Below are 24,308 nucleotides of genomic sequence, written 5' to 3'. Positions count from 1 at the left end.
GGGAACCACCAGAAAGCCCTCGGAGCTGGACCTCAGTGTCCAGGCAGAACGATGGGGGTGGAGATGCTCCTTCAGGTCTACTGGGCCGAGGCCGTTTAGGGCTTTCAAGGTCAGCACCAACACTTTGAATTGGGCTTGAAAACGTACTGGAAGCCAGTGTAGGTCTTTCAAGACCGGTGTTATGTGGTCTCGGCGGCCGCTCCCAGTCATAGCTGTCAACGTTTCCCTTTTTTAAAGGGAAATTCCCTTATTCTGAATAGGATTCCTCGCAAGAAAAGGGAAAAGTTGACAGCTATGCTCCCAGTCACCCGTCTAGCTGCCACATTCTGGATTAGTTGTAGTTTCCGGGTCACCTTCAAAGGTAGCCCCACATAGAGCGCATGGCAGTAGTCCAAGCGGGAGATAACCTTGCGCATGCCTCACCCCGAGCTATGACTTTGCCCCCCCCCCACACACTTACCTATAGTTGGCTCAGAATCTGAAACTTCAAACCTAAAAATAAGAAGGCAGGCAGCCTCCTGCACCCAGGGCCGGTCTAATTCCTCTGTCCCTTTTCGTTCAAGCAACATTGTGGTTTCAGCAGCAAAGGGCAGGAGGCCGCCCCCCCTCGCCTGTGCCCATGCATCACTTTCACCCGAAATTGACACACCAACCGCTTCCTCCTTTTGCACAAGTTTCGCTCTGAAGTGTCCCCGGCGGGGTTGCTTGCAGAGGAGACGGCCGTCCATTCATCGCCTGTGGCAATTTGCTGCCACAAAGCCACCTGCCTCTCTCAAATGCTCCTCCTGGGCAGCAGATTTCAAACTCTTTTTTAATGCTCCAGCATCTAAGGAATTGCATTTCTTGTTCCCGTCGTTTTTTATTTTATCGGGGTTAGGAAGGATAACGAAAATTAATTGAGGGTCAGGTATTTGTCTGGTCCAGGGGTCAGCAAACTTTTTCAGCAGGAGGCCAGTCCACTGTCCCTCAGACCTTGTGGGGGGCCGGACTATATTTTCTAGGGAGGGGGAATGAACAAATTCCTATGCCCCACAAATAACCCATTTTAAATGAAAGCACACATTCTACTCATGTAAAAACACCAGGCAGGCCCCGCAAATAACCCAGAGATGCATTTTAAATAAAAGGGCACATTCTACTCATGTAAAAAAATGCTGATTGCCAGACCATCTGGGAGCCGGATTTAGAAGGCGAGTGGACCGAATCCGGCCCCCGGGCCTTAGTTTGCCTACCCATGGTCTGGTCAAAAGAGATACAGGACTCAGCTATACAGCTGCAAATGAAACACTTTGAATGTGTTGCAAAGTGCAATAAATATTTGTGACACCAGGTGGTGAAAAAAAGCATTTCCACAATGTTTTGAACAGGTGTGTAGATTCCACCGCAGTCTATTTGTCAAATAACCACACTTGTAAGAAATCCTTCTTTTAGCATGGTGGCAACAAAACTTTGGAACTCCCTGCCTGTACTCGTTTTTGCACCTGCTTAAAACATTTTAGTTGGGCAAGCCTATCCAGTTGATGAGTTTCATCTCTTTTACCTCTAATTTCAAATATTTTTAAAAGGTTTCTACATAGTTCTTAACTCACAGAACCATAGAATGGCAGCTGAACTAAATGAGCCACCCAGAGTGGCTGGGGAAGTCCAGCCAGATGGGCAGGGTATAAAAATAAATTATTATTATTATTATTATTATTATTATTATTATTATTATTATCCTCAGGGTCCATTCCAACTCTGCAATTCTATGACATCTCACAGATAATAATCGAGGGAGACTCGACAGCCAAACTCTGTCCACAGTGTTTTATAGATTGCCATTGTTCTACCATTGATTTGTTAATTACTCTATGTGATTTGTGCTGCTTTTGCAATGCTCTATTGAGTTAAACCACAGAGCCTAGGACTTGCCGATCAGAAGGTTGGTGGTTCGAATCCCTGCGACGGGGTGAGCTCCCATGGCTCGGTCCCTGCTCCTGCCAACCTAGCACTTCGAAAGCACATCAAAGTGCAAGTAGATAAATAGGTACCGCTCCGGCGGGAAGGTAAAGGGCATTTCCGTGCGCTGCTCTGGTTTGCCAGAAGCGGCTTAGTCCTGCTGGCCACATGACCCGGAAGCTGTACGCCGGCTCCCTTGGCCAATAAAGTGAGATGAGCGCCACAACCCCAGAGTCAGACACTACTGGACCTAATGGTCAGGGGTCCCTTTACCTTTACCTATTACGTTCTATCATATTATTATTGGTTTTTGTTTGTAAGCCACTTTGGGGCTTTGCCTGAATGAAAAGCAGCCGTAGAAAACTTGGTAGCTCAGTCAGGAGAGCCTGAGACTTTTAATTTCAGGGTCATGAGTTCGAGAACCATGGGGCAAAAGATTCCTGCATTGCAGGGGGCAGGACTAGATAGCCCTCAGGGTCCCTCCAACTCTACAGTTCTATGGTTCTATGAACTGTAATAAATCAAATCAAATTGATGTAGGGGCGTCTGGTCCCTGGAATCGTGTGGCAGATTGAACCCCCCAGTTTCCTATCCCAAGTCGAACCTCGCAGAATCTTTTAGGTTTTAAATATGAAAGTGCCGGGGTCTGAATCCACACAATGAGTTCCTCCTCAGAAGCGACAGCGTAGGTGCCAACTCCCTGGGGCCCCGGGTGCCCGAGCACCCACAAAATTCCCCATGAAGGAGCCGGGCACCCACCAATTTCAGTGCACTCTGCATGGCACCCATGGCCCCGGGCAGTGCTTTTTTTCAATAATAATAATAAAATATTATTTATACCCCACCCATCTGGCTGGATTTCCCCAGCCACTCTGGGCGGCTTCCAACAGAATATTAAAATACAATAACCTATTAAACATTAAAAGCTTCCCTAAACAGGGCTGCCTTCAGATGTCTTCTAAAAGTCTGGTAGTTGTTCTTCTCTTTGACTTCTGGTGGGAGGGTGTTCCACAGGGCGGGTGCCACTACTGAGAAGGCCCTCTGCCTGGTTCCCTGTAACTTGGCTTCTCGCAGTGAGGGAACCCCCAAAAGGCCCTCAGAGCTGGACCTCAGTGTCTGGGCTGGATGATGGGGGTGGAGACGCTCCTTCAGGTATACTGGGCCTTTGAGGCCATTTAGGCCAGATCTCGGGCACGCACTGTCACGGGGGAAAGGCTGCACTCCTGAATGACAGACATACATCTTGTGCTACTTGGGGGTCCTCAATGGGTCTGGTAGCACCCCTCATATCACTCTCCCCATGGATTGCTGAAGACAAGCCCAAAATAGTTTGCCGCCTGAGGCGGAACAGCAAATGCCCCCCTCTGCCCACCACCCCACCCAAGAGGCAAGGTGCGCCACAGTTGAAAATCCCCGTAAAAATCCCTCAAAGGAAGAGCGATTTCCTGCCTTTTCGTGACACCCCAATCCAACCGCCTGAGGCACGTGACTCTCCTGCCTAATGGCAGATCCGGCCCCAAAGAGCAATGACCTTCACAGGCAAAGGTCACGAACTGCGCGTGGCGGCTAATGAGAGTCGCTGGGTCACGTAGGCAGACAAACAACACCTTTTTGTTACCCCATTCACACTCCACAAAAGCTGAAAGGCAGTTAGGTCGCCAGTGCTGAAAGGAACCGCTCCTCCTTTCCAACAATTGTATAGCACTTAATTGCGTTGGAATTGTTTGTGGGGTGTTGAATTTGGGCGAAAGCGATACTTTTCTCTCCTCCCACCGCCATCTCCGGGCACCTGTGAGGTTGAGAAACTGCTTCGCCTCTCCAACCAATCTGGTCCAGCGCTCCTGGCATGATGGGCACCTTAACCCCCAGCGGATTTCAAAAGGTAAAGTTGGCAGAAAGTTCAGGTTTTGAATGGGCACCGTTCGGATTAGAACAGAAGAGGGAGAGGGGAAAAGGAGGACGTGTAATACATGGAGCTCAGAGGGGTGACTTAAAATTCCTCTTCAAATGCCCAAAGGTTGCACCAAAGCAGGCAAAAGCTTGTTTTTATGCTGCCCAGAAGGCAGGGCCACATCGCATGGACTTAAATTACATAAGAAGAGGTTTCCAGACAGAGGGATCCAAAAATCACTGGGAAAGTGTTGGTTTGGGGAACAGGAAAAGGTAACAGTTTTGCCCCTTTGCGATGGGAGTGCAGAAAAGCAAAACGGCTCTGGGTGCACAAAACAGAGATATTAAGAGGAAGTTTTCAGATCAAAGACACCCCTTGACCTCTTAATACATTTATTGAATTTAGTCAAGGATAGAATCACAGACTAGACAGCATCTTAAAAAAAACAGAGACATCACCTTGCAGACAAAGGTCTGTATAGTTAAAGCTATGGTTTTCCCAGTAGTGATGTATGGAAATGAGGGCTGGACCATAAAGAAGGCTGATCACCGAAGAATGGATGCTTTTGAATTCTGGTGCTGGAGGAGACTTTTGAGAGTCCCATGGACTGCAAGAAGATCAAACCGATCCATTCTGAAGGAAATCAGCCCTGAGTGCTCACTGGAAGGACAGATCCTGAAGCTGAGGCTCCAATACTTTGGCCACCTCATGAGAAGAGAAGACTCCCTGGAAAAGACCCTGATGTTGGGAAAGATGGAGGGCACAAGGAGAAGGGGAGGACAGAGGACGAGATGGTTGGACAATGTTCTCGAACCTACTCACATGAGTTTGACCAAATTGCGGGAGGCAGTGGAAGACAGGAGTGCCTGGCGTGCTCTGGTCCATGGGGTCACAAAGAGTCAGACACGACTAAATGAGTAAACAACAACAGAATCACAGAATTGTAGAGTTGGCAGGGACCCAAGGGTCATCTAGTCCAACCCACCAAAATGCAGGAATCTCAGCTAAAGCATCCATGACAGATGGCTGTCCGACCTCTGCTTAAAAACCTCCAAGAAAGGAGAGTCCACCACCTCTTGTGGGAGTCTGTTCCACTGCCAAACAGCTCTTACTGTCAGATAGTTTATCCTATATGTTTAGTCGGAATTTCCTTTCTTGTAACTTGAAGCCATGGGTTCGAGTCCTACTCTCCAGCGCAGGAGAAAACAAGCTTGCTCCTTCTTCCATGCGACAGCCCTTGAGATATTTGGCTAGCCTATCTCCTCTCAGTCTCCTCTTTTTCAGGCTAAACATACCCAACTTCGATAGATCATGGCAAGAGTACAAAAATCAGATTTTACACATTTTAACTATTGCAAGGCTTTTTGGGGGTTGGGAGGCTGGGGTCGGTGGAGAGGACTGTAGCTCAGTGGCCAACCACCTGTTTTGCATCCAGAATGTCCTGGGTTCAAGCCCTGACATTGCCAGGTAAGGCTTGGAATGTCTCCTGCCTGGAATGCCAATGAGCTGCTGCCTGTCTGTGCAGACAATATTGAAGTAGATGGACCAATGGTCTGATTCGTACAAGACAGTTTCCTCTGTATGCTTGAGCTTGGAAGCACAGACGTAAACCAGTGAAATCAAATATCAGGGTAATCTGGGAGTAGTGTGCTTTGTTTAAACTAACAGCTATGCAAAGCGACAGAGAATAGGGTCTAATTAAAGAGGGTTTGCTGACTAGATTTGGAAAAAAGGGAATTGGGAATATCTTGCATATCTGTCTGATATGCAAAAGGAAATTTAAAAGTACTGTGCAACATTACATTATTTTTAAAGAGAAGAGAAAATTTCTTCCTCTTCTTTTTGTCTTATCTTACTCCGTGCAGTTGCAATTTTGTACTTTTCCAACATCAAACCTCTCCATTCTGAAGGAAATCAGCCCTGAGTGCTCACTGGAAGGACAGATCCTGAAGCTGAGGCTCCAATACTTTGGCCACCTCATGAGAAGAGAAGACTCCCTGGAAAAGACCCTGATTTTGGGAAAGATGGAGGGCACAAGGAGAAGGGAGTGACAGAGGATGAGATGGTGGGACAGTGTTCTTGAAGCTACCAGCATGAGTTTGACCAAACTGCGGGAGGCAGTGGAAGACAGGAGTGCCTGGCGTGCTCTGGTCCAGGGGGTCACAAAGAGTTGGACACGACTAAATGACTAAACAACAGCAACAATTTTTCAATAAAGAATATAAAATTTTAAGAAAAGAAGAGAAGAGAAAATTGATTTGCAAAACCACATGTTATGGGGCAAAACTGCATTCAAAACTATGTACATCGAGAGAAATTAGAACTAAAATGCGGGTAAATTTCCAGGGTTTTCACTACTTTTTCTGCAAACTGATGTGGACGAGAACCCGAACTTTGGAGTGGAGAAATGAGAAGCCCATCTGCCCATCCTCACTCATCCTTAAACCTAGCTTTAAAAAACGAGTATGATTCGTGCCAAGGAACCTTTACTACAATTCCAGCCAACCCACCCCAAGTCTGCCACTCACCTCTGTTTCAGGAGGTCTAGCCACACACAGAGAGCGCAAGGTGCACGAAAGGGGTGGCTTTTCAAATCGCCTGTGCATGCAACTACAAATCCTTTGGCGTACCTGCAGGACAAAGCCTCTTTTTCCTGGACCGGCTCAGGTGGCCTCGGCAACCCCCACCCCTGTGCTGCCTTTCCACCTGCTGTGCCCGGGCTCGGAAAGCCCTTCTGTGGGGTTGCCCTATATAGGCAGCAAGAGGAAGCAGGAGAAGGAGAAGCAGGATGTCAGATGGCTGGGTGGCAGCGTACGAAACTCGAGGCAAGAGCGATAGGATCAGCAAATCTGACCTGTCCAGTAACCACATCCTGGTGTTGTTCGATGGCTGGCACAAAAGCACTATCACGGGGAGCAACCGGGAGCAGGAGTTTGGGAGAATGGACCTCTGCCTGGCCTCCGATAGGAGGAAGTGCAACCAGCCTCCGCTTTTATATATATATATAATTTTTTATTAGCTTTTTAACATACCATTTTCAACAATAATTAAACATGCTTTTACATCCTATTCAGTTTTTTCGACTTCCATCAGTCCTGTCTGAAAATTTTTCTAATCTCTTAGTATGCTTTTCTTATTTTGGCTATTACATTTCAAACTCATGACCAATATATCTATCTTTTCCTACAGTGGTGCCTCGCAAGACGAAAAGAATCTGTTCCGCGAGTCTCTTCGTCTTGCGGTTTTTTCGTCTTGCGAAGCAAGCCCATTAGCGGCTTAGCAGATTAGCGCTATTAGTGGCTTAGCGGGCTTAGCGGATCAGCTGTTAAGCGGCTTAGTGGATCAGCTGTTAAGCGGCTTAGTGGATCAGCTGATAAGCTGCTTAGCGGCTTGGGAAAAAGGGGGGGGGGAAGGAAAAAACCCCGCAGGAACTCGCAAGACATTTTCATCTTGCAAAGCAAGACCATAGGAAATTCATTTTGCGAAGCACCCCCAAAACGGAAAACCCTTTCGTCTAGCGGGTTTTCCGTCTTGCGAGGCTTCGTCTTGCGGGGCACCACTGTACTTTGTAACACTTCATATATTTCTCCTTACAAAACTTCTTGTAGTCCTACTAGCGTAATTTGTTGATTGCAGTTGCTCTTCAAATAATCCATATACTTCTTCCAATCTTCTGTAAATCTCTGGTCCCGCAGGTTTCGAATCCTTCCTGTCATTTTGTCCAATTCTGCAGAGTCCATTAATTTCGTCTGCCATTCTTCTTTCGTCGGAATTTCTTCTGGCTTCCATTTCTGGGCTAACAATACTCTTGCCGCTGTTGTTGCATATAAGAACAGTTTGACATCTTGCCTATTAATGTCTTGGCCTATAATACCAAGTAAAAATGCTTCTGGTTTTTTTAAAGAATGTATATTTCAGCATCTTTTTCATCACATTATATATCATTTCCCAGAAGTCCTTTACTTTCTTACATTCCCTGCAACCAGCTTCCTCTTTTAGACCACTGGAATAGTGGCAGAAGTTGGCTGGCAGAAGAACTGTTGGGCGGCGGGTGTATCTGCCTGACAAGGGCTGAGCAAGAAAGAGGGAGGGAGGCTGCAGATTCTAGCAAATGCTTTAAATAGACCTTAGAAAGATTCGCTGATAACAGAACTGTCTGCAGCTTTGGGCCACGGCTGCTACGTTGAACTTCCAGCCTTGGGAGCACATAATCGTCTTCCAAAGCAACTGCTCTATTCCGAACTTAAAAATGGAAAATGTAATGCTGGTGGTCGACAAAAGAGGTTATAATAATAATAATAATAATAATAATAATTTATTTGTACCCCGTCCATTTGGCTGGGCCTCCCCAGCCACTCTGGGCGGCTCCCAACAAAGATTAAAAATACATTAAAATGTCACACGTTAAAAAGCTGGAATGTGTATGCAGAGGAGGGCAACTAAGACTCTGAAAACCAAGCCTGATGAGGAATGGTTGAAGGAGCTGGGTATGTTTAGCCTGGAAAAGAGGAGACTGAGAGGAGATAGGCTAGCCATCTTCAAATATCTCAAGGGATGTCACATAATAGATGGAGCAAGGTCGTTTTCTGCTGCGGCAGAGGACAGGACCCAAATCAATCGATTCCAATTTACAAGAAAGAAGATTCCAATCAAATATCAAGAAGTGCCTTTCTGACAGTAAGAACTGTTAGACAGTGGAGGTGGTAGACCACGGGTAGGCAAACTAAGGCCCGAGGGCTGGATCCGGCCCAATTGCCTTCTCAATCCAGCCTGCGGACGGTCTGGGAATCAGCGTGTTTTTACATGAGTTGAATGTATGCCTTCATTTAAAATGCATCTCTGGGTTATTTGTGGGGCCTGCCCGGTGTTTTTACATGAGTAGAATGTGTGCTTTTATTTAAAATGCATCTCTGGGCTATTTGTGGGGCACAGGAATTCGTTCATTATTATTTTTCCAAAATATAGTCCGGCCCCCCACAAGGTCTGAGGGACAGTGGACCGGCCCCCTGCTGAAAAAGTTTGCTGACCCCTGTGGTAGACTCTCCTTCCTTGGAGGTTTTGAAGCAGATCTTGGATGGTCGTCTGTCAGGGATTCTTCAGCTGCGATTCCTGCATTTCCAGGGGTTAGACTAGATGATCCTCAGTGGTCCCTTCCAACTCTACCGTTCTATGATCTCTTTGAAACTCCAGGAGAGCCTGGGAACCCGGAAAGCCCTGCATCTTCCATGGCTGACGCTCGAAAGCTTTCGCAGCCAGAAAGCACCGGGGGGGGGGGGCGGAAGGGGAAGGGATAAGCGACTTGACCCTTGTTTCCTGCAACACATGTCAACTGGGATCTCTCCAGGCGTGTTCACAGCATCACATGGAAGGTGACGGCCCGGTCAGGCTGATCTGGGACAATGCGCGGCTTTGATCAAAACCACAAACAAACTTTCTCCCTCCTCCAACAAGCTCGCAAATGTTTCGACAATTGCTCCACAAAGGCCGCACACATAAACACACACACGCAAGGGCTGCCAAGATGCGTTTGGCAGAAGACCCCACACAGATTATGGGAGGCTGTGGGAGGGAAAGAGGAGGAAATTCTACAAGCTGATGAGGGCAGAACATGGTTATCTAGATTGAGCTCTCGCTCGCAGAGAACAAACTCTTGTCAGATCCAAAAATGAGATGTCTCTGAGCGATTGCTGCTCCTTTCAACGAACTTTGCACAGGAAGTCTTCTTGCACAGCAAAATGTACGGAGGGAGGGCTTCTTGCTGGTGGCCCCATATCCCACTTAATGGATAGATGCTTGGCCCCCATCTGTAACGGCTTCAAGTTGGGGCCTCTAAAATCCATTTCTTGCCAGTCGCTTTTAATCCCAAATGTTGGGCTGAATACTGACTATTTAACAAAGTGTGGCTGGTTTTAAATTGTTTCTCCTTGGTTGTGCAAATTGGTTTTATATGAGCTGTGAAACTGGGCTGTGAAATTGTTTTCAGGCTACTGTTTTCGTGGTTCTGTTTCACTGGAATGAGATTTGGTGCCTTCTCTGTGCATGCAAGCTGCCTGGGGAGCTCTCTCCCAAAAAACGTGGCACGGGGAAGATGAAGAGTTAAAATAAGCTAAGAAGATCTCTGCTGGGTCAGGGCAATGGGGGCGTATTGAGCCGAGCATCCTAATGTCGTTTGATATTAATATAGATATTGTTGCAGGATTTGGTTCCCTTTGGATGTGATGGCACAGCAGACTTAAGAACCTAGCAAAAGCCTTCTGGATCAGGCCAATGGTCCATGTAGCCCAGTATCCTGTTCTCACAATGGGGAACACGGGTGGCGCTGTGGTCTAAACCACTGAGCCTCTTGGGCTTGCCGATCGGAAGGTCAGCGGTTCGAATCCCCGTGACGGAGTGAGCTCCCGTTGCTCTGTCCCAGCTCCTGCCAACCTAGCAGGTCAAAAGCACACCGGTGCAAGTAGATAAATAGGTAGCATTGCAGCGGGAAGGTAAATGGCATTTCCATGCACTCTGGTTTCCGTCACAGTGTCCTGTTGTGCCAGAAGTGGTTTAGTCCTGTTGGCCACATGACCCAGAAAACTGTCTGTGGACAAACGCCGGCTCCCTCGACCTGAAAGCAAGATGAGCGCTGCAACCCCATAGTCGCCTTTGACTGGACTTAACCGTCCAGGGGTCCTTTAACTTACCTTAACAACAACAACAACAACAGCAACAACAACAACAACAACAACAACTTATTATTTATACCCCGCCCATCTGGCTGGGTTTCCCCTGCCACTCTGGGCGGCTCCCAACAGAATATTAAAAACATTAAAAATATTAAAAACCTCTCACAGCCAGCAGGTCCCATGCACAAAAGTGCTCTTTCCACTTGTCAATTCCCAGCAATTCAGGGGCATTCTGCCTCTGACAGGGGCCGGAGAGCACACCAATCCTGGCTAGTCGCCATTGGTTGATCCTGCTCCTCCATGAATTTGTCTGATTTTCAAAGGACTGTCTTGGAATAGCCCAGTAAAATCTGCATCAAAAATAAAGAACTCAAAAGAGAGAGAGACCATCAGATGCCTTGAAGTTGCCTGTCAACAGTGTGCATCTTGACAGCAGGTCAGGCAAGTTCATGGGTCACCTGTCAGAGCCTTCAACATTATGGCGAGATGTATTATAGAATCATAAAACTGTAGAACTGGAAGGGACCCTTAAGGTCCTTTAGTCCAACCCCTGCAATGCAGGATTCCCCACACGACCTTGAGAGCACAAGCCTCATGCTCTACCACCTGAGTTATATATTTCTGCTGCAGTTAGAGGAGACTTTTCTAAATTTGCACCTGCACACATAAATTAGTGCATGCAAATCTGTGCTTTCTTTGTCATCTACCCAACAGGACAAAACTGTTGAGTTTCTCGTATCTGTCGCTGACTTTTCTTCTTTCTGCGCAAGGCCTAAACAAACGTCCCAAAAGCCTCTCCTCAGTCAAGCGCATTGCCCTGGATCCTTCAATATTTGATATGAGCTGTGCAAATATGCAGGTGCAAATAGTCTGATTTGCTCTCGAAAAACCCCTCGAAGAACCAAACACCTTGACTTCCTCTTTGGGGCTGTCGATGCAACGTGAAAGCGTCATCAAGGACTGTGCAGAAAATTAGCAGCTCACACAAGTTAAAATGCCGGGTTTTTTGTTTGCATGCTATTGCATTTCTGTCAAAGTTTATTGTTCTTGAGCCAAAGGCCACGACAAGTCCATTATGCAACAGATCAATGCAGCCGTACAAAAGTTTAGCATTTCAAACCCTGCAAGAATACTGGGATACATAAGAAGCTTTAATTGAGAGTTAGCGCTACCGTAGTATTGATGTTTTAGTCTCATTACGTGAGCTTCTTTAAATGATCTCCAGTTTGGAAGTGAGTACAAGGGACGCGGGTGACGTTGTGGGTTAAACCACAGAGCCTAGGACTTGCTGATCAGAAGGTCGGCTGTTCAAATCCCCGCGACGGGGTGAGCTCCCGTTGCTCGGTCCCTGCTCCTGCCAACCTAGCAGTTCGAAAGCACACCAGTTCAAGTAGATAAATAGGTACCACTCCCGCGGGAAGCTAAACAGAGTTTCCGTGCACTACTCTGGTTCGCCAGAAGCGGCTTAGTCATGCTGGCCACATGACCCGGAAGCTGTATGCCAGCTCCCTCAGCCAATAAAGTGAGATAAGCGCCGCAACCCCAGAGTTGTCCGCAACTGGACCTAATGGTCAGGGGTCTCTTTACCTTTATGAGAGACACACACACACACAGAGAATAATAGATTCATATACGGAAGCTGATGTTCTCCGTAAGAAGCAGTAAGGAGAAGTCTGAGAAAAGCGAGAGTGGAAACCTCTCAGATAGGGATGCTGTATTCAAAAAGCCCAGACACAAAAGTTGTTTGTTTTGTTTTGCCCAAAGCTATTGAGCCACTCTGGGCCACTTCCAACAGAATATTAAAATACAATAATATTAAAATACAATAACCTACTAAACATTAAAAACTTCCCTAAACAGGGCTGCCTTCAGATGTCTTCTAAAAGCCTGGTAGTTGTTTATTTCTTTGACATCTGATGGGAGGGCGTTCCACAGCCCCTGCTGGCAAAGGGGGGAATTCCCCCCTTAAAATAGCTCAACAACTCTGGGTCATCTCCCCTCATTTTCTTTAAATTTAGTCCCCCAAAACGGGGGGCTTCTTATACATGGGGGCGTCTTATACACCAAAAAATATTTTATATCCCGGGCGCACCAGCGGATTTGTCGCTGATAATGCCAGTTTCACAATTTCAGCCATTGCCCCAATCCAGAGGTTTACATAAGTCTCTGATCAAACAATGACGTCAGGACATACAAATATTTTCTGGGGTAAAGTATGAGGGCGCATTCTGGACTCTGGATGTGTTTGGGCAACACTGGTTGCTCAGTTCAAGGGCAGAGTTCGGCCAACACAGCCAATTTCTTCACTAAGTTCCCTCCAAAACCATATGGGCAGAATTGTACCCGACAATAAAACGCCACATTCCAGGTGCTCTCAGGGAAGAACTGCATGCTAAGAATGCATGAGAAGCTTAGCAGGATCAGGCCAGAGCCCCTTCTAAACCAGCACCCTTTTCTCACAGTGGCCAACTCAATGCCCCTGGGAAGCCCTCAAAAAGTTATTTTCAAGTTACTTTAAAAGTATGGCTGTCTCATTATTTCCCTCGCTTGCACCACACATGTGTGAACCCTGGTTCAGGCCGCAGATATTTTTTTCGAAAATAAAAATATAATGTGGCACTTTTAGATTGAAGCCCTATTACATATGCACGAAACATGTCATTGATGCAGTAATAATGCATTCATCTGGATTTAGTCATTCACACACCATTCCGCTCTTATTTTGCAGTGTTTTTTGAATGATAACCCATTATTGCTGCCTGGAGGGGCAGGAAGCTGCGTGGATTGGCAAGAAAGCAAGCAGAATTGCGTATAAGCGCCTAACATCATCCCTGAGAGAGCCAGGGCAGTCTGAGAACCAGTGTGGTGGTAGTGGCTAGAACAGGAGTTGGGAACCTAAGGCCCGTGGGCCACAAGCCGCCCACGGGAGTTGTTTAACTGGCCCACGAGCCACCCCCAAACTGAGCCACTCACTCAGTGACTTCCCCTGCGCTGCACTGAATTGGCGCAGTATGGCGCAGGAATTGCTTCCGCAGCACCGAAAATCATGTCTGCGCATGTGCAGATGCAAAAAATCACTTCTGTGCAGACGCCGGAAATCGCGTGTGCACGTATGATCTGGTCCAGGGAGGGATCTCCACTGGAGTGAACTGGCCCAGACGAGGTCAACCTTGCTGACCCCTGGGCTAGAGTATCAGATATGGACCTGGGAGATCAGGGTTCAAATTTCTCACTGGGTGACCTCGCTGCCTGTCACTGCCTCTCAGCCTTGTTGTTGTTTAGTCGTTTAGTCATGTACGACTCTTCGTGACCCCCTGGACCAGAGCATGCCAGGCCCGCCTGTCTTCCACTGCCTCCCGCAGTTTGGTCAAACTCATGCTGGTAGCTTCGAGAACACTGTCCAACCATCTCGTCCTCTGTCGTCCCCTTCTTCTTGCACCCTCCATCTTTCCCAACATCAGGGTCTTTTCCAGGGAGTCTTCTCTTCTCATGTGGTGGCCAAAGTCTTGGAGCCTCAGCTTCAGGATCTGTCCTTCCAGTGAGCACTCAGGGCTGATTTCCTTCAGAATGGATCGGTTTGATCTTCTTGCAGTCCATGGGACTCTCAAAAGTCTCCTCCAGCACCAGAATTCAAAAGCATCCATTCTTCGGCGATTAGCCTTCTTTTGGGTCCAGCTCTCGCTTCCATACATCACTACTGGGAAAACCATAGCTTTAACCAGACGGACCTTTGTTGGCAAGGTGATGTCTCTGCTTTTTAAGATGCTGCCTAGGTTTGTCATTGCTTTTCTCCCAAGAAGGAGGCGTTTTTTTAATTTCGTGACTGCTGCCACCATCTGCAGTGATCCTGGAGCCCAAGAAAGTAAAATCTCTAACTGCCTCCATTTCTTCCCCTTCATGGATCACTGCCTTGCCGTGGCGAAGGGGCTTGAATAACTCAGAGGAGCTATGAGCTATGGCCTGCAGGGCCACCCAAAATGGACAGGTCATAGCAGAGAGTTTTGACCAAACGTGATCCTCCTGGAGCAGGAACCGGCAAGCCACTCCAGTATCCCTGCCAAGAAAACTCCAAGGACAAAGACAACAGGCCTCTCAGCCTAACCTACCTCAAAGGGTTGTTGTTGTGGTTAAATAAATAAAATAAAGAATTGTGAATGCACAACGAAAAGGACATCTGGAGTGGCCCATCAAAGAAGATTGAGGAAGTACATTTTCTGCACATATGCACACTGAACACCATTTTCATTTCTGGACTCCAGAGGATCTGTGAAGTTTCATTCTGGCTGTGCATACAAGACCAAAACGGAATTTCCCCTTTTTCAGCTACACAAATGCTCCTTTCCAGAGAAGCCCTGTGCCTCCTACTTACCAAAATCGAATGAAGTCTTTCCGTCCTTTGGCACAAATCCTTACCATCCACATGCAACCTGAAAAGTTTTACCTTTATGGCCGAACTGGATGAATGACAGCAGGAGAGACAGGGTTAGGCTCCCCACTTTCTAACCGATCGGCACCTCTCTCGCTGAATAAATGTGAGCTAAATAGCAGCGGTGAGGGGGCGAAGAAGGGCGCTTAACCCTTTCACCTTAGGCAACCTTCTCCATCAAAATCCGGCTGCTTTCTCACCTGCCCACAGGGACTGTGAAATGATTTCCCAGCCCCTCCCAACCCTGCCTGGTTGTCGGGTTGCGTCAATGGCAAAGGTACATGTCAGCATCAAGTCAAGAGAATATGATCTGCGTCTAAGATATGAATTGCGGCTGATGCCTCCCGTCTCCCTTCCGGGAATCAGCAATCAAGGATCAGCTTCCTACATCTCTCAACAAATTCCCTCCAGGGCTTTGTTTTCCTTGTAGACTTTTGAGTCTTCAAGTCGGCTCGAAAAGCACGCCTGACAGTTAGGGTGAGGATAAAGACCGGGGACTTTCCCAGCTTGCAAAACCAAGCTGAGCTCGCCAAAACAAGCTGCTCCAGCCTTCCCCAACCTGGTGCCCTCTGGAGGTTTGTGACTTCAAAGTCTTGCGGTGCTGAGGGTGATGGGAAATGAAGTTCAAAACATCCGGTGGGCACCGGCTTGGCGAAAGCAGCAGTATTCTGTTTATGGCTGGGTCACATCTGATCTTATCGGCAGAAAGCAGCCAAACACCCCAGGAGGATGTCTTCAATAAAAGAAAGAACGTCTCCGGAAAACGTCACTCAGCGCGGACGAGACAAGAGCTGTTATTATTCCTAACGTGAATATTGTGGTGTTGTGAAACTTATTTATGCTCAACCTCTGGAGCAGAGCAAGAATCCAGATTGAAGAATGCAAGGGTTTTTCCTCTTCACCCAATAAGGCAAATTATAGAAGTTATTGTGTGTTTTATGGGTCAACTAATAATAATAATAATAATAATAATAATAATAATAATAATAATAATAATGTAAAGGTACCCTTGTCCATACGGGCCAGTCGTGTCCGACTCTAGGGTTGTGCGCCCATCTCACTTAAGAGGCCGGTGGCCAGCGCTGTCCAGAGACACTTCCGGGTCACGTGGCCAGCGTGACGAAGCTGCTCTGGCGAGCCAGCACCAGCGCAGCACACGGAAACGCCGTTTATCCTCCCGCCGGAGCGGTACCTATTTATCTACTTGCACTTAGGGGTGCTTTTGAACTGCTAGGTGGGCAGGAGCTGGGACCGAACGACGGGAGCTCACCCCGCCACGGGGATTCGAACCGCCAACCATGCGATCGGCAAGCCCTTGGCACTGAGGTTTTACCCACAGTGCCACCCGCGTCCCAATAATAATAATAATAAATTTTTATTTATACCCCACCCTCCCCGGCCAGGGCTGGGCTCAAGGCGGCTAACACCATATAAGAATTACAATAAAACGTAATAGAAACAACAACAACAAACAATTAAATAATTAAAATACGGCTTAAAATGCAGCCTCATTTTAGTAGTAGACCATAAAGGGAGGAAACATCAGATATTCACCTGAGCCAGCTATCCATGCTGGTTCTACATGGGCCAGCAAAAAAGCCAAGGGAAAATTTATATAGGAAATCCCATATAAGGGGTCAGAGCCGAATTTTCAGAGCCTTCTTCCAAAGTGTGCTCACAAAGGCTTATAAACCACGATAAATGTGTTATAGGGCCATCCTAATTTTTCTTTTTACGCTCAGAAGTAAGCCCCACTCGACTTACCCTCTTTAACGAGCTAACTGCATTTTGATAATATCTGTGGCTCTTCAAGTTGCTGTCGTTTTCACTTTGAGATATTTTTAAATATAGTAAGCAGTACAGAAACAGCGTGCACAACTAAAGGAACTGTCTCTGGCAGGGACTGACAACCCGATAGCTGTGGGCGCTGCTGTGCCCAGTCAGTACGGTACTTCAGTTGGCACCTGGGAAAAGTCTCAGTATGGGTGCCAGGGATGTCAACTTGAATAAAACATTGGGGGGGGGAGTAGGCAAGCCTTGTCCCACATAACCAATCACACAGACACCATTTGAACGGTGCTGCCCATTAACTTTGGGGAGGTGGCCCAAATATTTAAGGGGGGGGCTGAAGACCCCTCAGCCCCATGGAGTTGGCTTCTACAATGGACACAGTGCCAGAATTTCCCCAGGTGGACAAAGTGATCATACAGGTCTGCACAGGGGCAGGTGGTCTTACAGGTAAGCTTATCCCAAGTCGTTTGCGGCATTATTTTTTAACAAGACTTTGGAGATGGCCCGGTACCTAATCAACAGCCACTGCAGCTCCCTCCCCATGGGTATAATAGGTGTGTATCCTGGAATTTGCAGGTGGCGCTGTGGTCTAAACCCCTGAGCCTCTTGGGCTTGCCGATTGGAAGGTTTGCGGTTCAAATCCCTGCAACGGAGTGAGCTCCCGTTGCTCTGTCCCTGCTCCTGCCAACCCAGCAGTTCGAAAGCATGTCAAAGTGCAAGTAGATAAATAGGTACCACTGCAGCGGGAAGGTAAACGGCTACACAATTGTTGTTGTCGTTTTTGTCCCCCCACCCCAAATGACCCCTGAATTTTTGAATTTTATTGATAATCATGCTGCATTTTTTGTTGTATTCTCTGATGTTTTATGCTGTTTTTAAGTCACATTTTAATCAATGTTTTATATTTGCTGTTAGCCGCCCTGAGCCCGGTTTTTAAACCTGGAAGGGTGGGGTATAAATAAAAATGTATTATTATTATTATGGCTCCAGCAACCACAGCTAATCAAGGGAGAGCTGGCTTGTCCAGTTGTGCACCTACCACCGCCGAATCATAAAATCATAGAATTGCAGAGTTGGAAGGGAACCCCTGGGTCATCTAGTCCAACCCCCTGCAACGCTTCTTCCTGATGTTTTAGACTACAACTCCCACCATCCCTGGTCAGGGACCATGCTGGCTGGGGCTGGTGGGTAATGTAGTCCGGAGCATCTGGAGGGCGCCAGGTTGAGGAGGAGGCTGCTCTGAGCTTGGCAATAAACGAGGGAAGCTTGCAATCTGCACTGTTGAAGGAGTGGATTGGACAGAGCGGTTTGGGTAGCCCTGGTGGGGTTGCACACACACACAGCCCTGCAAGGAAATAGCTAAATACAAAGAAATAACTGAATGCAAAGAAATAACTGAATGCAAAGAAATAACTGAATGCAAAGAAATAACTAAATGCAAAGAAGTACGGTAACTGAATGCAAAGAAGTAACTGGATGTGAAGAAATAACTGGATGCAAAGAAATAACTAAATGCAATTAAATAACTGAATGCAAAGAAGTAACTAAATGCAAAGAAGTAACTAAATGCAAAGAAGTAACTAAATGCAATTTAAAATGACTACAAATAGAGCATCCATTGCAGGTGGCCATCCCACCTCTGCTTAAAAACCACCAAGGCGGGAGAGTCCACAAATGCTATGAGGTGACAGAGAGAGGAGTAGGAGGAACTGCTCATCGCCTCTGTCTTCGCCCAAAGCAGTGCCCAACCTGGTAATAACAGAATAAACGATGCAAGGAGGGAGCTGCAGCCCAAGATACAAAAAGAGGTGGTCAGGGAATACCTAGTTGCTTCAAATGAATTGTCTCCAGGGCCTGATTAGCTGCACCCAAGAGACTTTACAGATATAATCTCAGTGTCTCTGCCTATAATCTTTGAGAATCCTTGGGGAATAGGGCTGGATCTAGACACATCCAAGAAGCTTTTCAGGAAAATGCGTTGCAAACTTTGTAGGAGAAATCGGGTTTACAATTATTTTCTCAAAAATGGGAAATGTTTAAGAGATACTTACAAAAAATAATAACAACAGTGACATATTATCTATGGTAGTGTTTGAATGACCCTTGTGTACATAAAAAAGATTTTAAAAGATTAAGAAATAAAGGAAAATCGGTACGCTAGGTTGTAATAAAGTATTAGAAAGTATATTAAATGTAAGGTAACAATTATAAGTACATTCAAAATCACTAATGTCAACTATATTGGGAAATATGGGAAGTCTATATTTATTTTACTTTAGTTAGTTAGTTTGTTTTTACTTTATTTTATGTAACATTATACAATTTTTGCTTAGTGGATATCTAAGTGGAATTAGAAGGTTAAATCAACATTTTATGTTAAACTAATGTAAGAATATACTGTATATATATTTTGTATCTATGTGTATGTGCGAAGTTAAATCTGTAATGACATTCATGAATTTCAATAAACATTTTTTTCATAGAAAAGGAAGGAAGAAATCGAGTTGGCAAAAACGGAACTCCACAGCGCCATCCGGTGTCGCCGTGTTATAACTGCATGTACAACACGTATAAAGCGCCTTTGCCAATGTCGGTGAGGTTCCTGCAGACTTGAAGGCAAGTGTTGTCGCCATCTTCAAAAGGGGGTGGGAATCCTCCCTCCCCTTCTGCATGCAGACGCTACATGCAAAAAGACAGAGGAAAAGAGGAAATGCTCTTGCAGCGGACGAACTTCCAGACTGCGGTTTCGCCAGCGAGGCCAAAAACAGCCCAGCACCTTAGTTGCTCTCAAGCTCGTGTTTCAGAAAGTGAGCACGTCTCTGCTGCATTACAACCAAGAGACCAGCACAGGGAAGCAGCATTCTATCAAGTTAGATCGCTTGGGCATCTAGTTCTGTATTGGTTGCATTGACTGCCAGTGGCTGTCTGGTATCTCAGAGCTAGCTTTCTGCATGCAAGGCTGGTGACTTGCCACTGAACTCAAGTCCTTCTGCACAAGCAATGGACTTCGGAGCCACAATTCTGAATTTTGGGGTCCAGAAAAATAATTATGGTTGGTCTCTGCCCTGCTTTCCCCAGTGATTATCTTCCCTTGCAAACAGGCCATTGGTGACATTTATCTTCTTCAAAACTTGACAGATTTCCTGTCAAAGAGTAAATGAAGTGTAAACAGGGTGGGGTGGGGAATGCAGACTGGGATTTCAATGCCAACAATGTGTAGATGCTATAGATGCTTGGTCCCAGCTCCTGCCAACCTAGCAGTTCAAAAGCACACCAGTGCAAGTAGATAAATAGGTACCACTCCGGTGGGAAGATAAGCAGCATTTCCACGCGCTTTGGTTTCTGTCACAGTGTCCCGTTGCGCCAGAAGCGGTTTAGTCCTGCTGGCCACATGACTTGGAAAGCTGTCTGTGGACAAACGCCGGCTCCCTTGGCCTGAAAGCAAAATGAGCGCCGCAACCCCATATTCGCCTTTGAGTGGACTTAGCTGTCCAGGGATCCTTAACCTTTTTTAAACCTAGAATCCGTGGGCAGCCTACAAAGCTGACTGCTGGAAGTTTCAGATCAAAGAAAGTCCTTCTTCACACAGCACAGAGTTGAACTGCGGAACTCTCTCCCACCAGACACAGCGACGGACACCAACTAATGGAAGATTGGACAAATTTGTGGGCTATCGATGGCCACTAGCTGTGATGGCTACGCTCAGACACCACAGTCGGAGGCAACAAGGCTTCTGAATAGCCGCTGCTGGAAACCACAGAAGGGGAGAGTTGATCTTGTGTTCGAATCCTGCTTGCGGACATCTGATTGGCCACGGTGTGTACTAGATTGGCCATTGGTTTGAGCCAATTCTTAGGTTCTTCAGCACATAAGATCTTACAACAGACACCCATCTTGAAGCATCTGCCCCCCCCCTAAAAAAAGTTCTCTCAGTGGTGAACAGAAAGATAATAGCAGGTCCACGCAAAACTGCTGAAATCTGCATCTTTTTGAGACTGGGTTTCTTGCTTGGATACAAGGAATTACTCTTTCCCTAATGGCTTTTCTGCCTTTTCTCTTTTTTTATAAAAAAGGCACTGGGTTGGGGGGGGGGGTGATGATATCTTCCAGGCACTTTGCAAACATTAGTGATGAATCAATCTGCAGAGCAGCCCCATCATCTCTTTTATGGCCTCTCGACAGGTTGCGCAGCGAAGCAAAGAGATTTATCGATTTTTCTTCTGAGCTCGAGACTCATCCATTACATGCGGCAGGGGCTGGCTGCGCTCAGCGCTGTGGGCAGGCAAAGAGAGATGGGGGAGAGGAACCACAACCCACCCCTCCACCCCCCCACTCAGACTTGCAAGTTGACCAAGCGGCGGCTTCCACTTTCCGAAGTTCCTGCAGCCCAGAAGGAGCAATCAGACCGCAGCTGTCGCTGCAAGGATGCATTAGGCACCCGTTTTTTCTGAGTTTACCGGGAGATTTCGGTAAAACAAAGACGGTAAGGGGGGCTATTCTTCTCAAATGCCAGCCCCCCAAGGACCATAGCTATCAACTTACAGATTTGAAAATAAGGGACCAGCAACCTCGAAAATAAGGGATCAGCAGCCAAAATATGGGATTTTCCAGGCACAGGTATGTTCAACTTCTGAGCCCATCCGAGCCAAAGGCAGAAAGCCCAGCCAGCAGCCAAATGAAGCCTCATCAATAAGGGACAGCAGCGGGACATGGTGCTCGCATAAGGGACTGTCCTGCCAAATAAGGGACGCTTGACAGCTATGCCGAGGACAGCTTCAGCTATCGGGCTACGATTTCCACTGAAGCTCAATGCCAAGATATGAGATGGAGAATCAGGGACAGTCTAGCAGAGAACGGAAAGCGTAGGGTCCGTAGCTAAGTAGAAAACAGGGCTGTCTTAAGCATATCCAGCGCCGTGGTGCAAAGATCCCTGTGGCGCCCCATTTCTCATAATAATAATAATAATAATAATATTTTTTATTTATACCCCACCCATCTGGCTGGGCTTCTCCAGCCACTCTGGGTGGCTTCCAACAAAACACTAAAATACAGTAACCTATTAAACATTAAAAGCTCCCCTAAACAGGGCTGCCTTTAGATGTCTTCTAAAAGTTTGGTAGTTATTTTTCTCTTTGACATCTTATGGGGGGGGGGGTGTTCCACAGGGTGGGCACCACCACCGAGAAGGCCCTCTGCCTGGTTCCCTGTAACTTGGCTTCTCGCAATGAGGGAACCGCCAGAAGGCCCTCGGCGCTGGACCTCAGTGACCGGGCAGAACGATGGGGGTGGAAACACTCCTTCAGGTATACTGGACAGAGGCCATTTTCTCAGAGTTGTCGACCTTTTCCCAAGCCTCTGCGGGGATCGCTCTCCTCCTGCGGGGGCTTGGGAAGGAAGCCGCATGCCCGCCAGCAATATACTGTATTTTTCGCTCCATAAGACGCACCTTTTTCTTCCTAAAAAGTAAGGGGAAATGTCTGTGCGCCTTATGGAGTGAATGCGTGGTCCCTGGAGCCAAATTGCCCAGGGGCGAAAAGCAGATTGTGCTTTTTTTTTTTTTTGAAAGAGGGAAGTGGTAACGGTAAATGGCGTTTCCGTGCGCTGCTCTGGTTCGCCAGAGGCGGCTTAGTCATGCGGGCCACATGACCCGGAAGCTGTACGCCGGCTCCCTCGGCCAGTAAAGTGAGATGAGCGCCACAACCCCAGAGTCGGCCACAACTGGACCTAATGGTCAGGGGTCCCTTTGCCTTTTTATACCTTAAAGGAAAACTCCTACCTGGGGGGGGGGTTCCTGCTTCCTCTCTCCACCTGGGGCAAGGAGACAACTGTCCTGGGCTCCCAGCCCTGCCAGGAAGCTCTGTATAGCCCTTGCTCAATAACCTGCTCAGTTACCAAAAGCCCAGGGGAACCTGTATCCCACAGCTGAGATTTTGCACTGACAGCAGGATCACGGCACCTTATGCACGAGTCGCCAGCCCCTGACTCACTTTTGCAGGAAGCCCTACGTCGATGGGGCGCGGTGCGGAAAGAGGGGGACGCAATCCCAGTTCCTAGAGCGATCCAGCCCCCCTGGAGCTCCTCTGCTTTCATGCCGCCGGAGGAACTCAAACCAGTCAAACTGGTTGACTGACACAGGAAATTGTTTGCAGCAGAGAAAATAAAACCGCAAAGAAAGAAAGAAAGAAAGAAAGAAAGAAAGAAAGAAAGAAAGAAAGAAAGAAAGAAAGAAAGAACAGAGATCCCAGGATCATATTAAGTTAGGAACATAAAAGCATAAGAAGAGCTTGAGGGATCAGGACAATGGTCCAACTAGTCATAGAGTTATAGAATTGTGGGGTTGGAAAGGCCCCAGGGTCATCTAAGTCCAACCCCCTGCAATGCAGGAATCTCTTTGCCCAACATGGTTCTCGAACCCACAACCTTGGGATGAAGAGTCCCATGCTCTACCGACTGAGCTACCCCGAATAAATCCAGCACCTGCTTCTTGCTGTGGCTAGCCAGATGCCCCGATTGGAAACCTGCAAGCAGGATTCGAACACAAGACTCTCCGCTCTTGTGGATTCCAGCAAATGGTATTCAGAAGCACTGCCTCCGGCTTTGGAGAAAGGGCGTAGCTGCCGTGACTAGTAGCCATGAATCGCCCTCTCCATTATTTTGTCCAATCCTCTAAAGCCACTTCCGCCCTTCGAAGGAAGTGGACTTGTGGGTTTCCCAGCCCCCGTGGAATTGGGGGGGGATTTCTGGCTGTGTCACGTCCTGGCCAGCCAATTGGCTGGCTCTGGGGGTGTGGCCTGCCTTATTTAAGGCAGGCGCGGCCGGGGATCTCCCCATAGCTGTCAAGTGTCCCTTATTTGAAGGGACAGCCCCTTATTCCAGCGCCATGTCCCTCTGCTGTCCCTTATTGATGGATGTCCCTTAAATGATGTCCCTTAAATTTCAAAGGAAGCAGCTCCTCTCCCTCCCTCCCTGCCAGCCAGGGAGGAGGGAGGCTCCAACTGTGTTGCTTGGCTGCGTTGCTCACCCAATAAGAAGTCTAAGAAGGACTGGGGGGTGGAGCTTGAATGCCTTGTGTGTGGCTAGTTAATGCAAGCTGAAGGGGTTTTTTGAACGCTGGATGCCATTTTGTTGCACGTGCTGCTGCAGACTTTGCAATGCAAAGCCAGGCCGGGGAGCCATCTTAAGTTGAGGCTGCATAGGCCTTGTGGTGCATGTGATTCAGATTCTATTCAGTTGAACCTCGGGTTGCAAAGTTGGTTGGACAGTGTTCTTGAAGCTACCAGCATGAGTTTGACCAGACTGCAGGAGGACAGGAAGGCTGGAGTGCCTGGAGCAGGTGAGGCTGCAGGTCCCTTATTTTCAAGGCTGCTGGTCCCTTATTTTCAAATCTGTAAGTTGACAGCTATGGATCTCCCTCTTTTGCCGCCTACCAGCTGTTCCTATTTTTCCTACCCTCTCGCCCTCTAAGGTTAGCTTTCTCTGACCGTGCTATGGACCTTGGTTGGTCGTTGTTGAGGGGCCTGGTAGGAATTTTCCCACTTGGCAAATTGGCACCAGCCAATTGGTTTTCGCCTAAAAAGGTAAATGGACCCCTGACCAT

General features: G+C 47.4%; 1 protein-coding gene across 3 annotated transcripts in view; it reads right to left on the bottom strand.

The window, feature by feature from the left end:
- The window catches only part of P2RY6 (pyrimidinergic receptor P2Y6), a 44,812-nt gene that overhangs the window by 5,071 nt on the left and 15,433 nt on the right, over positions 1-24,308 (bottom strand). Inside the window, exon 1 of one of the 3 annotated variants that reach the window (XM_081909985.1) lies at positions 6,460-6,757. The exons of 1 other annotated variant lie outside the window; for it this stretch is intronic. In XM_081909985.1, the coding sequence (XP_081766111.1) occupies positions 6,460-6,700 (241 nt within the window). In that variant the 5' untranslated portion in view covers positions 6,701-6,757. One more of the 3 variants, XM_081909987.1, reaches the window with a different exon arrangement.

The sequence above is a fragment of the Podarcis melisellensis genome, assembly GCF_964234715.1.
Source record: "Podarcis melisellensis genome assembly, chromosome: 4".
Classification (NCBI taxonomy): domain Eukaryota; kingdom Metazoa; phylum Chordata; class Lepidosauria; order Squamata; family Lacertidae; genus Podarcis; species Podarcis melisellensis.
The sequence above is the reverse complement of the archived record's forward strand: the minus strand, read 5'-3'. Positions and strand labels throughout refer to the sequence as shown.